A 16,341-nucleotide genomic window follows, 5' to 3' on the forward strand; every position below is an offset into this window, starting at 1 on the left:
TTTCAATAACTTAGAAATAGAACATAGACATACATAGAAATGTACAATTGCACATTGCAGGTAGCACTCACATTTATTGTGTAGAAAAACATGAAATCATTTGAAGTCAAATCGACTTTTATGGGTGGAAAAACATTACAATTATGAGTTAAAGCGCACAATAGCAGTCAATGGATAAAAGCTTAAGCAATTATACAATTTGTCGCTTACTGAAACATACTTTGCCTAAGTAATTTATCACCCTTGTCCATTGTTAAAAGGACACCATTACTGTTTTCACAGTTCTGAAATGTATGATAAATTATCAGACCATAAGACCATTCTCTTCACATATGAAGGCATTTAGGAAAGAGCCAACCCAAATCTTGTCATATTCTCCAGTGTTTTGTGATTAGTTCATTCTTCTTTTTATGACCGATTCAACCCTTGATAAAGGTCAATATTTTACAATATAATCCCTTTGATTTTCCACAGTTATATTTCAGCATGTGGAGTGCTAACCATAGGTCAGTACATGATTATTATTGTTCATGTTCCAATGTTCCAATAGACGTGGTCAAACAAAGACCCAGGGAGTCTCTCTGTGAGAGTCCATCGAGGAAGACAACTACTTCTCCTCCCGCCCATCGTAGCTTTGTGCCGTAGCTCAACCATCGTCAGGATATCTAACCAGAGAAGACGCCACCTAGGACCCTCTGCTCGGCGCAACTACCCATCCAACCTGCAACGCTCTTCACCTACACTGGCCTTGAAATGATGGGGGCACTCTGGAACTGCCAATCGGCTGTTAAGAAGGTAGACTCCATCTCGGCCTCCTCTTCCCGGTCCTTACAGAGGCGTTGATCCCCCCAGAGACCACGGCACTCCAGCCGCCCTCTCAACCCCCTACTCGTTCTCACACACCCCAAGACCATCGGGGCGAGGAGGAGGGACTGAAGTGAGGGGAAAAGTCTACGGACCTCTTGTGGACAGGGGGAGAACAAACACTAAACCCAAGACATAAGACACAAGACAAAGACTGAACATGACAAACAGAAATGTACAATTGCACAGTTGGCATGAAACACATTTTTCTCAAATTGATAGTGTCAATATTTCTGTCTGTGGTTTAAATTTAAAATACATTAAATCATTTGATTGTAATATATTTTAATGGGTGTAAGAAACGAAAAGATTATGCAGTTAAGATGGCAATAGCAGTCGGTTGATAAAAGCTTAAACTGTACAATTTGTTGCTTACTGAAACATACTTTAACAAGTAATTTATTTTCTTGTTCAATGGCAAAAGGACACCATTACTGTTTTCACTTAAAGGTCCCATGGCATGTTATTTTATGGATGCTTGAATATAGGTGTTAGTGGGCCCCTAATACGGTACTTGAAGACGTTGAAGACGTCAGCCTTGGTGCAGAGTTACAGCCTTCAGGGGCGTGTCCATGGGGGGCCAGGGGAGCACCTGCCCCCAATAAATGATGTGCTAGGGTAAGTCAAGCTTATTAAAACCCACCACTCCCACAGCATTAGTCTGGACACCACTGCTGTTTATCTGTGTCTGTTTTTTTGTATTTCACAAATACAAATGTCTTATAACAATTCAAATTAAAGCTGCAAGCAGCATTTTACGGTGCCAAGCATAAGCCGACCAATAAACCATCAAACCTAACCCTAACAAGTTTTCCCTAACAGTTTCATCTTGACCAATGTGCCTTGGACTATCCCAAGTTTGATGATGATTGGGTTAAGTTAACCCTGCCTTTTGACGTTAAGTTAAATTTTGACGATTTTTGACGATTTCTAGCCTCTGGCGGCCATGTTGTTTTGCCAATCAACTTCATATTAACTGAGCAGTTTAAACTTTGGTCCCCAACAGCCACTAAGTCGGTCCCGCTCAAATCAAACATTGCGTCTATGAACTGTGGCGATTTTAGTGACAGGCCACGCCCATTTCAATGCCACGCCCTATTTGAAAATATGTTGATTTTACCTTGTTTAGAATTAGATTCTGAACTAATTTTGTATTGGAGTCAAGATCATAGGAGTCCAACTTGATGTTGATATGAGCATTTAACTCTTTTCGCAGTTTAAACCACACACCTTTTAGAAGTCAATGGCTCATGGGTGCTTTAAAATTGATTGTACAGACTAATCTTTAAGTCAGATTGAAGACATTGGTGCATAGATGATATGGGATAAAGGATTTTTGTCAAAGGATCCTTAGGGAATTTAGTGTTTTTAACAAAATTCAAGATGGCCGCAAATCTGTTTGCCGGAAGTCATAGGTTCTTGAGGCATATTTGTTCAGCATGAGGATATGCATGTGTGATAAAAGTTTCATGTCTGTAAGTTAAAAAGTTTCCGAGATATGCTTGTTCAAAATTTGCATTTTTGGACAGTTGCTATAGCGCCACCTTTGGGCCAATCAATGTAATATTTGCTGTCTGTTAATCTTGAATCAGCCTCTACAGCAGTAGTAAGTTTCATAAAAAGCATGCGAGCGGTTTAGGCTGTCTAAGTCAAACGTGGCAGAATAATAATAATAAAACTCGCTGAGCAAATTCAAATTGTGCTCTCGCGAGAACTCCAGATTTCCAGGGTAAGGAGGGGGGGGGGTACATTGTTTATAGCAGGTGCTAATACATTTTGACGCAAAAAACTATCACAAATAATACTACAAACTATAATATGGTACGAATCAACCAATCAAATCACACAACAAGCAGCAATGATCAACAGTCATCGTCAATTACTCAATTAAAAAATATGATTTCATAGTCACAGTTTTGTTACATCTAAGTCCAGTCAGTTATTTATTAAATAAAGTTATTTATTAAATAAATATATAATATAATAAATATTTATTTATTTATTGATGGACAGTGTTACATTGTCTGAGAGATTATTTGCTCCAAGTGTGAAGGACTGCTCCAAGTGAGAATGTTAGTGTGAAATTGAACACTACACTATATGGCAATGTTGTTTTCAATAAAAAAAACATTTGCACAAAGCAAGCCAATCCACTTTTCCATGTTGATAAGCATTAAAATTAGTAAAAATAATGGGACAAAAAGAAATCAAGGGACATTTAGAATAGATAAAAATGTGCGATTAATCGCGAGTTAACTGTGACATTAATGCGATTAATCGCAATTAAATATTTTTACAAAATAATAATCTCAAATGTTCGGGTGACAACTAGGCTACCCTCTCCCTCTCAAACAAATGTTTAGAGGCATCTGTCTGTACGAATGCACTTAAAACAACATAACAAACCATATTGATGATGTTAGTGTGACATTTTTTAATTGTAATATTCCCTAGTGATACATTTTTACTGTAATACTCTCACATAGCCATATCCAGTAGCACACATAGTTTAGAGGTAATTTCCCCTCCTAATCGCCTGAGGGCAGCACTGAACACATTTGACAAAGTTACAAAACATTTACACTAGGGGCAGCAACGGACACACAGTGGAAGTGAGAAACCCAAAGAAGAACACCTGGGATACATAAACTCAGACTCCGCCTTTGGAGGACAGAATCTCTTGGGTAGCGTATCTTTTTGGATGTTATGCTTAGAGACGCTCCACGCGTGTTATGTACGATCCCTCTCCTTTTGTTTCATAGACGATAGACAATAGACCAATAACCTTAACCAAATAAAGTGAGTTAAAAGCGATCCTGTCTCGGCGGCCTTTCCTGGACCAAAATCCACAACATTAGTTTAGATCAGATGTTGAGGAAGCGCCTGGCCTCCCTCACAGCCACCCCAGCAGGACTGCTATCGTACAGTATGGCCAAAGTAGATCTGTACAAACAACTGAAAAGTATACAATTGTTAGCAGAAGGTAATCGTTGACCCTCGTCAATGATCATGATGCTGTGTGATATGGCAATCATTCATGACAGGTGTGGAACCTTAGCCTCTAGACCAGGGGTGGGCAAACTTTTTGGCTCAAGGGCCACATACATTTCTTAACATGTGGCCCGCGGGCCGTAGTTTGGACACCCCTGCTCTAGACCATCTTAAACCAATCAATCTGACATTATGGTAGGCTATAATATCATACTTTCCAACTGTCAAACAGACACTAATGCGTGCCAAAAGGGCGTTCACTTTTCAAATGACTCTGGATGGTTTGTTGATAGGACAAACTGACTGAAAGTCGACCTACTATTTTGATCCTTAATACGTAAGCTGGACCAATTCTCTATTAATAAAAAAAGTTTTAAACATTTTAAACAATTTTTTAAACAATTTAAACATGATAATGGTAAAATCTTCAAAAAGTAACATCACTCGTCACTCGGCTGTCAATCGCACCTGCTGAAGGAGATCACTGGTGGACGACCACCGCTGCTGTTTTAGAGCAGAGGAGAAATGGGGTCAGAGGTAAGATGGGTGTATGGTTTTGCAGTAATGCAAGAAAAAATGTAGCGTTGTAGTGTTTCACAAGTGCTACAAAGCAGAGAGATAGGGGGAAAGATAGAGACCAATAAAAGGGAGAAAGACATAAATAAAAGACATGCATGCACTGTAATAGACGTGCTATTTATGACATTCTGGTCTGAAATGGGCCTTATTTAAAGTCTTAGAAATGTAGCAGATTCGGTTTGCTTCCACTTTACAATGATTTATTTAATCCCACTTGGGGAATCTACAGTTGTGTATCCCAGGGTAGTTTTGACATTTGCGCATGTATGAACACGTGTGTGTGCATGTGTGAACAGGTGTGTGGTTCATGAGAGGTCAGAAACAGAATAAATGATTCAATTACATTTCATCAAACACACAGAGCAGGATATGACGATAGATCTAAATGTAAATATGTAAGTAAACTAAATGTCATGATTGGTTAGTAGTTAGGGTTAGAAGGGTGTGTGGAGGGATGCTGGTTTAAGCAGCCTTGCATGGCTGAGTCTGATGGGACTCTGGAGCTGGGTGAGGCTGCACACTGGCTAATCAGCCTGCACAGGTTAAACCAGCAATCTCCACACGCACTCCGGAGGTCTCCTGGATGGCAGTGGAGCACCCTTGCCATGTTCATTATCAAACCTTTGCAATAAACCACATTTTTAACACCACCACCCTGCGTCCTTTGTCCGGAGGAGCCCAGAAGAAGCCACCTAGGTGGTGTGTAGCATGGACATTTGCTACACTGGCCAGTGGAGCAAATCCACTGGCATCCAGGTGATCTCCCGAGTACGTGTGGAGATGGCTGGTTTAACCTGTGCAGGCTGATGACTCGATATGCAACAGGTCTGCAGCCACAACCAGGGCATGCCACTGCAGATGGAAGCAGGCGCGGGAAGTTGTTTTCGTCTGGGGTGCTGGCAGACAGAGTTGTTGATGGGGGTGGGGTTCCACGTAAGGTTTTTATCACATCAGGACAAGTCTGATTGGCCAATGAACATTGAGGATAGTTAAGATCATTATCCCTCTCTATCCTCTCGATCAAAGTAACACAAACCAGGTTCAGCCTAAAATATGCACAATGGACAAATATTATCTAAACCTGGAACCTGAATGTTACTCATGACGTCGTCAGAGATTGTGTGGCTGCATTTCTATTGGCCACACAATCTCCAGTTGCATTAATGCAACTGGGAATGCAACTGGGAATTAATTAATCTCTCTCTATGTCTGTGTGCTGTGTGGTCTGGCAACTAAAAATCAATTAAAATAAAACAAGCAAAGATCTCTCTCTCTCTCTCTCTCTCTCTGAACATGTGACTGTGTTGCAGGGTGTGTATGTGTACGGGTGTGTGTTGGTGTTTTTCATGCGTTAGAGAGGTGCATAGCTTGCATGTGGGCATATCTGAATGACAGCATTGTGGCGGGCCTGCGGGGAAACCAGACTAACTCCTACTAGACGGAGATCACACAGAGTGAATGTGTTTTGTCACGAACACTGCGCATGTGGAAACCCTTCCTGGTGAACAGCGGCCATTATGGCTCTGAGGCCAGCAGGACACATTTAGAGAATTGGCCATTGTGGCTCTCTCCCTAGTAGCTAACTGTTGACATGTCAAACTCTTCTAACACTGGAAACACTAAACAACAGTTTTACTTAGACTGTAAACAACAGAGTTTTACTAATTAGACTGTAAACAGCAGAGTTTTACTAATTAGACTGTAAACAGCAGAGTTTTACTTAGAACTACATACAGCGTTTGGACTCTAAAAGAACAAAAGTATGGAGTAGAAAAAAAAGGAGGGCAAATAAGGTTTATTATTAACCTCCAGCGAACTCACATCCCAGAGTAATAATCACGAGTCAAACTCTCATTCTCTTATCAGAGTTCTCCTGATAAACATTGTAGGGGATGTCCCCATTTGACTTCCTATACATAGTTAGGTTAGGCCATGTCATTAAAGGACAGGGGTATTTAAATGTGGAATTGGAAAGTCCTCAAAAGCCGCTTCAAGTTGGGACATATTGTTATTATGTTTTGTATACCACAGCGTTTTAGAATACTTGATTTGACACGTGTGTGTGTGTGTGTGTATTTTTGTCTCTATATATATGTATATGAATAAATACATGACCTATGATATGTCTGTGTGCTGTGTGGTCTCGTAAATAAGGAAGCATTCATAACCAAAAACAAACATAGGCTACTTTTAACTCTCTCTCTCTCTCTCTCTCTCTCTCTCTCTCTCTCTCTCTCTCTCTCTCTCTCTCTCTCTCTCTCTCTCTCTCTCTCTCTCTCTCCCTCCCTCCCTCCCAGGGCGGAGCCGGTGCTGCCCTGCATCAAGGAAGACCTCAGGAGGATTATCCTGCCCTCCATCGACAACATCAGACACAACACCTTTGAGCTGGAGCGCTACGAGAACTCGCCCCCGAGGTTAAACTGTACCTTCTTCAGCCGGCTCTGTACCAATAAGGTACTAGACTGAGGTCACTGGCTTTTTTGAAGCCCCCCCGTGGAATTCATCCCTTCCTGGTGAGAGGCGGCCATTATGGCTCTGAGGCCATACGTTTGTTTACATATGCTGGGCAGATGCTCCTTGGACCACCTCCAGAACCCAAGCTCGTTCCCTGTGTCTTTGTTAGAATAATCCACGTGTTGAACATTTACCACTCTCCGAGTCATACCTAGCCCGATACGACCATACCACAAAGGATCAAAATTGTTTTTCATTACTATAATTATTTTTTATTGAAGTATTTAGCTGCTATTCCTCTCATAAACAAGATTTACAAGACTTACAATAAGTACATTTGTCATAAGAAGTGAAACAATATATCACCGTCGGTACAGTAAAGATGTTCATAGAACCAAGTGCAAGTACTAACAATCGCCAGGCTAACCCCATTCCCCGTATACAGCAGTGATAGCTAGCTACTGCAGATGCTACACAATTAAGTACATGCTACACAACATGCATGCACAATACAGTTAAGTACATGCTACACAATTAAGTACAATGAATGAATACAACCTGCATTAAGTGCCAGGATGTACAACAAACAATAGTGCAACAGACAAATAAGGGACTGAATGGCTATGTAGAGTCTAGGTGAACTCTGAACAGGTGGGTTTTGAGTCGTTTGCGGAAGCTGGTGAGTGACTCTGCGGTCCTGACATCAGCAGGGAGCTCGTTCCACCACTGTGGTCCCAAGATAGAGAAGAGTTGTGATTTAGCTGATGAACCTTTGGTTGCTCTTAGTGATGGCGGTACCAGACGTCCAGCTAAGGTAGTTGAGTGGAGGGATCGAGCTGGGGTGTGTGGTTTGACCAAGGCTTGGAGGTAGGCAGGGGCAGTTCCATCGACTGCTTTGTATGCCAGTACCATCATCTTGAATCTGACGCGGGCCACTACAGGGAGCCAGTGGAGCTGGCGGAAGAGGGGAGTCACATGGGAGAATTTAGGTAGGTTGAACATGAGGCATGCTGCCGCGTTCTGGATACGCTGCAAAGGTTTAATAGCAGAGACCGGGAGTCCAGCCGGGAGTGAGTTGCAGTAGTCCAGGCGGGAGATGACCAGCGCTTGGACTAGAAGCTGAGCTGCTTCCCTTGTGAGGAAGGGCCGTATCCTGCGGATGTTGTAAAGTGCAAATCTGCAGGATCGGGCCACTGCGGTGATGTTGGCGGTGCAACATAACTGGTTGTCTAGTACCACACCAAGGTTTCTGGCAGTTGGAGACAGAGATACAGTGATGTTCTCGACAGTGACCAGTAAGTCCCGTGTGATGTAATTACAGAGCCTAGAGATCTGGTATAGAGGGAGAACAGAAGGGGCCCCAGTACAGAGCCTTGAGGGACACCAGTGTCAAGTGTGCAAGGTTTGGACAAGGAGCCATTCCATGTTACCTGATAGGTGCGATTCGACAGGTAAGATGTGAACCAGGATAGGGCCAATGCCAAGTGCGGCGAGAGTGGATCTGGTGGTTCACCAGATCGACTCTTCAACAACATATAGCCTAACATTTAGCACACATACAAAAGACCAACAACCTTATATCTTACCGTTGCAGGTGTGGATGTGGGGGGTAGCATGGAGGTGCTGCCTTGCTTAAGGGTGTTTCACTTCTCCTGCGTGGAAAAAGCCATACATCGGCCACATGACATCGTGTTCCACACGCGCCGCAACGCCCTGCGAGTGGCCGAGGTCTGGATGGATGAGAACATACCAACGTCGTCTACCAGGCCTGGAACATCCCCATGGGGGTCGGGGCTGCAGGCACCGCCATTTAGCAGAACACACCAACGTCTAAACGCTATTTAGAGATTGATTTATTTCGATTGATTCAGCATTTAGGTGTTGGTTGTTTAGCTACTGCTCTGTAAAGAGAAAGAGAGAGACACACTGCCGTGTACGGGGTTTCTTCACTCAGTTACCCGATAGTCTCATTCAAAACTTTTTTTTTTTTTTTTTTTTTTAAAGGTTCACATTTGTAATCCCTTGGCAGGTGAAATCAAAGAAAGCCCAATAATGAACAGTACAGGGTGAAGACATCATACAGAGATGTACAAAACAGAACAGCTTGGTGAACCTGTATTTTGATCATGTAGGTATTGTGAGCATGATGAACGTTTTTGGGTGAAAGAAGTTAATCATGTTGTCCAAACAGGTAAGTAGGCAAGTAGGCCTAAATTGACTGTGACTTCGTTTTGTAATGTAATTGTGATAGATTTAACAGTTTTTAATAAAATTGTCCCATTTGTTTCAGCGTGACAAAACATTCCCGTTAGTGTTTACCTCAGACTGGTGTAAAAGGTGTAAAGGTACTACTCAGTACTCAGTAGTACTCTGCATTTTCACACTATATAAAAAAAGTCAGCCAGTGTGTATTTGGTTTTCTCCAGATAGGCCTATGTTTAATATATGTAATATCACTGATTAGCTCCTGGGGGTGGGAGTTTTCATTTGTTTTATCTGCACTCCGATATTAACTTATATATACTGTACACTTATTATGTAAGCCTGTATTCCAACCGGGCTGTTAAGAGGAAGAGACCATAAAAAACAACAATGAAGATGATACTCACACACACAGAGTAGCTGACTTTGAGATGGATATTAATATACTGGAGCTTTGGGCACCTGCTGGTTCTGCAGCCATGCACTGGCTGGAAGTGTGCCATCAAGAAGACCATCAGACAGCAATTAACCTAGCAGGTCACGCAGGCTGCAACACACACACACACACGTTTGTGTTTAATAATTAAGACTAATTATCACATGTCCGAGGAAATCAGGATGGTATCCAGGCTAGGCCAAGATGCTCTTATACAATAATACATTTTAAAAAAGCCAATGAAAACTACAATCAACAATTGGGACAATTGCCATTTATTTGTGTAAAAGGCATGTTGTGTGTATCCTAAAAGTCTCAGTTGGAAATACCTGATTTGTATCCATATTGTTTCAGAATTATCTTAAAACAATGAATTAAATTCAATATATTGAATTGCTCATGCCTGCTTTAGGCCTAGTGGTAACCGACACTAATCTCCCTTTTTGTGTGGAAACCCACCAGCAACTGCCACAGCCCTGAATCCTGGCCCTCACGCACTGAAGGAGGTTATTACAGAGCTACAATAAGGCACAGTAAATACAGTCGCGTTCAGTTGAAAAAGACAATTTATTGTTTGAAACTGAAGGTCTTATACATGAGTTATAAGAAACTAATCTTTTTTTTAAGTCATCATTGAACTACACTTAATTATTCTAGAGTGACATCTGAAGATAAAGGTCTATTTGGTTATTAGAGGTAGAGCTCTTTTGACACCCACCAGATCATGTATTGGAATCAAACATAAATTATACTTTGCAATATAACTATAGTTCTATACAATTAATCATAAAATCACCCCCAAGTTTATGAAACACAAGACTTGCCATCACAAGGTCACTGTAAATAATCTATTGAACGATACCCAATGGTGCAAGATGTTGGTATAAAAAAATGTGTTGGATATTATTCTAGTGTACAACAACGTGTACACTGACTGTGGTGGTGCATTTTAGAAACCGTAGACATGATGCAACAAACCCCATAATATTTTTTCTACAATTACAACATAAAAATGTTCAATTGCAGTTAGCACAGAAGACTGTTCCATTCGATAGTGTAGATAATTCTTTCTGTGGCTTAAATGAAAAAAACATGAAATGATTTGAAAATCAAATCTATTTTCATGGGTGTAAAAAACAGTCATCCAGTTAAGGCGTGATGGCAAACATTTCTACAATTGGTGGCTTCCTGGAACATACTTTCCAAGTCATTTATCCTCTTGTCCAATTGCAAAAGGTCTCAATTACTGTTTTCCCTTAATGTACAGCAGTTCTGATGAAAAGTACGATAAAACATCAGACCATCTCTTGATTTCACATATGAAGGCATGTAGGAAAGAGCCCACCTGAATCTCTTCATATTCTCCAGTGTTTGGTGATCAGCGAGCATCAAGTTCATTCTTTAGAGACCACCCTGGCCCTCCACTGGAATCCCCTCCTCTACAGAAGACCAAGTCATTTGATCCTTGAAGAGAACCCGCGAGAATTACCAAGCACAGTCAATACACCATCGATCACCAAGAGGATTTAATTATAGATAGTAGTCCAGCTTGCTCTCTATCGTCTTGCAGCCCTTGACAGAGAAGATTCGGTCGGCCTTGGGGAAGTAGGTTAACTCGCTGGCCACTTGGTTGGCCAAGTCAGGGTTTGGCGGTAGGCCCCTGGCTTCCATCTCTGCCATGGCACACTGGACAACGTGCCGGTACTCCAGGGGCAGGAAGGGGACAAAGAAGTCCACCAAGTTCTTCTCTATCAAACTGGTATGCCACAGTCCACCTGCACAAAGTCATGTTAAGTGTTAGTCATTTAAAGCATCAGTGGACATGGGGGAAAAAAGCCTTTCGCAAAATACTTCAATCTGGAATAGAGGCTTGGGGGGCCATCACCCCACCGTTTTGACTTTAAGGTTAAGGGGACTCGCCCTTGAAACATGCAAAGGTCATTTGAATGAGCTGGTCAGAGGAGTCTGCATTGCGATGCTAGGGATCGTTGTTTGTTTAATGTCTAAAAGGGTCAACTCAACTCCTGACCCGTCTTAATGCATGTCTTTCTCCCACTTCAAGTGGTTTCTCCCAGGGGGTTGGATCTTTCGGTATCTCATGATTCAACTTTGATTCTTGGGGTCACAATGTCATACAAAATCGTTTCAATTTACAGTTTTTCCACAATTGTTTAAACACATTAATTGGAACATCAGACACAATGTGCACAACCTGAAACTCATGTACCAACTGCAAACCCAATTCTGCTGAACTCCAAGCACATTTTCTGCTTTAGACTCAGATTCCCATACCAAACCACACATTTTTCACAACACTGCACAATTCTCTATATCTTGCGTATGTGTAGGCGTGTATGTATGTATGTATTTATGTAGGTAAGTGTATGCATGTATATGCAAACACACTGTATGGATGACATTTGTTTGTTACTCTTAAAAATGTGAGAAGGGGCGGCTTGATATAAGCTGAAGCTTCTGGCCCTACCCTTTGGTAACGACCAATAAAAATGCATTAATTCGATCATTCATTCATTTAGATGTTTTGTTTACAGTATTGCCAATTGTCTGTCATCTCTTTCATTTCATCCCGTTTGCTGTGATTTACAGAATATGAATATTTGGGACTGTGTGTAAAAGGCTAGGTTACATTTAATCTGAATATCCAAGTGATAAAATATATATGTGCAGGGCTCCAGAGTGCGACTAATTTGGTTGCACATGCGACCAAAATATTTAAGGGTGCGACTAATAATTTTTCTAGGTCGCACTGGTGCACCTGACGCTGCCCAGGTGAAAACATAAATTTCCTTTGCATCATCTCTATGTGTTCTCCTGTGACCGAACTCACACTCGTGGTAGGATCATATCGTGGTCTAAACCAATAAGAGAAAGAGCTCGGTCGGCTCTTTGCCTCTGATTGGCTGTGGTCTTGTTCACTGCTTGTGTGTGTTTAAAAATTGCAAGCGACCTGAGTGCTAGAGTAACTTAAACGGAGAAAGAAAATAAATGCGTCAAAAGACGAGGGAAAATGAAGTGAAGTTGAAACTAACTTAAAAAACAGCCTACTGTTCCAACCAGACCTACTACTGAGAGTCTGGACCCCATGACACGCACAAACTTAAACACGCAATAAACGGCAGGCGTGATAAACAACCCAGCTGTCCTAAAGGACAGTGCGGATCAGTCTATCTCCTCTCCCTCTCTTATTATTGAACAAGCTTACAAGGTAGGTTGGATTTATTGGGTTGTTTAACACGCCTGCCGTTTATTGCATGTTGCACGTTTGTGCGTGTCGTGGGGTCAAGTAGCTATTTTAATGTTTTGTGTTATCATTAATAAGCACATTTTTAAATTTAAAACATGATCATTGCACACCGGGTTTATATTTTTTACTTTTGTTGGTAGGACCACGAGTCTCATGCAGGCCTTTATTAATCTGTAACCTATATGTTTAGAAACATATAGGACAGCGAGGCTCCGTCTTCCATCTCCTCTCCCGCTGTCAACCAAAGAGCACCATCACCTGTACTGTCAATCATCTCGGCCCCATTCATTGTGACCCGCCCCCATTCAGAACTTGTAGTTGTGCATTTTTGACGCGTCAAATCACCGGAAGTGTATCAGTAAAGAGATTTACTTTTTAATTTGGAGTTAGTATATTCAATTGCAGCAAAATAACCTATAAATATATGATATATAGTGTTGGAGCACAATGTTGTTTTATAGGTGAATAACCCTTTAAGCACAAGCCCTTTTATTTGGAAATGTTTTATTTGGAAGAAATGTTCAATTCCGGCTAGGTGAAGCACTTGAAACCCCTACATTTTTGGGTGCAACTAAATTTTGTGCTGGTGCACCTAAAAAGAAAAGTTAGGCGCACCAGTGCAACCAATGCAAAAAGTTAGTCTGGAGCCCTGATGTACGCCGGTAGACGTCCAAAAGCGCTTGATGTCAACGCTTCAGTTAGGTAATGGCAGCCATCATCAGAATGGTCCATCATTCGTTAGTTCTGGATATTCCAAAAATAAATTATATTCCGATAGCACATGGACAGCTGCCGTTCAGTGTGCGTTAATGGTTTCAATAATGAACGTATTTAGCAGCCATTTCAATGTTCAAACTAGTCCAAAAAGCTCCATCTGCTAAAAATGTGTTGGATATTTGGTAAACATGAATAGAACAGGTAGTGATGATTTTTATTTTATGGCAATCCGTCCCCTACTATATTTTATCACTGGGGAAATACCAATAGTCCCGCTGTGATATTTATTCAGAACTTCACACAATGTTTGCACCATGTTCAAACCACCTATTTGCTTTGTGATCGCTGGATGTAGGCCAATGCTACTTTGGAACTTGTGTGTGTGGTGAGAAACCTTTATGCTGTATTGAAGCTCTGCAGTAACCAGGTCAAACTCAGACTGATGAGTGGATCCCAAACCCACTGACCTGATATTGTTGTTTTGCGTTACAAAAATAACAGATTTATTCACTTTGTACAGTTCTTGTGAAAACCTGATTGTGGAGCAGTAGTCTCCACCTTCTACGTTTAGCGGCAGTGAAAGATGCACACTTTGAATAGACATTTTTCTTCTTGGAAACCTAACAAATGTCTCTTCTCTTGTTGGAATGTCTTGGTAGAGCACTTTAAAGGCACGTTCACACAAAATGCTCTTGATAGCTCTCAAAAGCATACTAATGGAAGTTATAATGAAGCTAGGAGAGTGGCAGGACTTTGTTTGACGATGTGGTTGCTCTTCTGAGAGCGTCTGCAAGCACCTACATGAAACACCGTAATTTATTCGGCCCAGCCAGTCTCCTCGGGGAATGACATCATACTCACTATTCTTGTTGTTGAACACAGCCAGAGAGAGGGACATCTCTACGTCCTTCAGCTGAAGTTCCTCTCTGTCTTTTCCCGTTTTCCAGAAATTCAAGGTGGTCTCCGTGATCTTCTCTCCTCCAGCATTACTATCAGGAATATCAGAAATGTAACGTCAACTCCCATGTGCTGGAACCTAGATCCATTGTCCAGCTTGATAAATGTCTTCCTCTCTTTCATACACTGGCGCACACTCGCGCCACAGTCATTTAAAGGGACTCTGTAACTAGGGCACTCACTTGATGCCTCGCATGACGTCAAGATAACCCTGCGTTATATTTATTTGTTATTGTTATTTTGTTCAAGGGGCCCTGTTCAATGGTAGGGGAAACACTGAACAGCATCAGTTGAAACTGAGGCTTTTCAAACAGTTTTCATTAAGTTCATCCATCTTTGTTGTATATATTATTTGGAGTATAACTTGAAATAAAAACTGTAGTCACCTGAGGAAGATGAAGATGGCTTTCCGATATGACACACCATCCAGCTTTTCATAGTAGTCCATAAATGGCTTTATGCTGTCAATCAGTCCAGGATGCATCTTGTCCATCTCGTCAAAGATGAACATGGAATGGGCACAGTTGGTGACATTTCCTCTGATCCAATGCTGTAACTGAGACTGTGGAGGAATGGGAGGCCGCTATTAGAGAATGGACAACATGCACCAGTCAACTGCTACTAGCAGGTCGTATTTAAATAAACTTCAATCTCAGAGTACCTTATACGTCTCAACTTGGCTTGCATGCGGGAAATGGAGTTCAGAGGTAAAGATGTGGACAAAGCTGCTGTCCAACCCCTTCTTGTAGATGTTATCTGCAATAAGCTGGCTGACGAAATTCTTCCCCGTGCCAGTCCACCCATGGAGAGAGAGGACCAGAGGCTTCTTCGGGTTGTTATTGTTTATGAATCCAGTCACAGCTTTCAGAATGATGCGAGAAGCTATATGCTGACCGAACAGTTGACTTTTCAGGTCTGCCTGCAAACCTGAATTTGAAAGCAAAGTTTTAGAATTGCGCCTGATCCACACAACGTCTCGGGTTGCACATCATTAAAGCATTTCTAAATGTATGGCCGTTTCTAACCATACACTATGCAAGGTTAGATCGGCTTGGTCGGCATGCATGCACTCGTGCTCGTCCCACTGGGCCGAACTCTACATGTTATTCCTCGACAAAAATACCGCTGTTGACTCGGCACTAGGGTACCGCAAACAGTAACCTGCACGGTTCTCACCTGTTGCATTCAACTGGACCCATTTCGGATCGCAACTCTCATGGAAGTAATTGTATATGGTCCGGCCCAGCGCGGCGGTGACACCGACAGCCAGCGTTGTTGTGATCGGCTCGAAGGCGCTCACGGCGAGGTGCGCCGCTAAGAAACACACGAGCAAGGCTCTGCACGTCGTCCCCATCGTCACTCTCTCTTAACGACGTACATTAATGGGCTAATAAAATCATATCAATAAAAACACGCGAAAGAGGAAGCGTAAAACCACCGCGCATCGCCCCGCCGCTCGCATCGACCACTTTCCCTTCTTCGTCTCCGCGTCATCCGTCCGCGACCTCAGACGTCATCCGTCGTGGACCGACGATAACTTTCAGCCAACGCGGCACCGCTTTCGGTTTACCGTTCCCTGCCTCGAGTCTGTTCATTTAACACATTATCCTCCGCCGACACCCCGTTGAACCGAGCGTCCAGCTACCACCGGCCACCCTGGACAGCAGTACATGTACTTAGTTACAGTAACTTGGCAACAGTTACCAGGGAGGCTCAGAGGAGCGTCTCATCGGGGGGGTTTAAACCTCACCCGTCTTGTTGAAGGAAACCCATTCCGCTCGACAGCATTCGTGGAAATAGTAGAAGATGTTGGGGTAGCTGGCGAGGAAGCCGGTGAGCGCGGCTGCCATGCCGACGGCGATGCCCGTGCTGATGA

At 42.3% G+C, this 16,341-nt stretch overlaps 1 protein-coding gene across 2 annotated transcripts in view; it reads right to left on the reverse strand.

The window, feature by feature from the left end:
- Positions 1-9,839: 9,839 nt before the first annotated feature.
- The window catches only part of LOC311367360 (torsin-1A-like), a 6,700-nt gene continuing 198 nt past the window's right edge, over positions 9,840-16,341 (reverse strand). Inside the window, exons 1-5 of one of the 2 annotated variants that reach the window (XM_084486186.1) lie at positions 16,216-16,341; positions 15,127-15,392; positions 14,852-15,027; positions 14,370-14,497; positions 9,840-11,301 (exon numbers count right to left, since the gene is read on the reverse strand). The exon at positions 16,216-16,341 is cut by the window's right edge and continues 198 nt beyond it. In XM_084486186.1, coding sequence (XP_084342312.1) covers positions 11,057-11,301; positions 14,370-14,497; positions 14,852-15,027; positions 15,127-15,392; positions 16,216-16,341 — 941 coding nt within the window. In that variant the 3' untranslated portion in view covers positions 9,840-11,056. Of the gene's footprint in view, positions 11,302-14,369; positions 14,498-14,851; positions 15,028-15,126; positions 15,393-15,641; positions 16,008-16,215 lie in introns of those variants that run through there. The other variant, XM_084486187.1, reaches the window with a different exon arrangement.

This window comes from Micromesistius poutassou, assembly GCF_964030765.1.
Source record: "Micromesistius poutassou genome assembly, chromosome: 22".
NCBI classification, from domain to species: domain Eukaryota; kingdom Metazoa; phylum Chordata; class Actinopteri; order Gadiformes; family Gadidae; genus Micromesistius; species Micromesistius poutassou.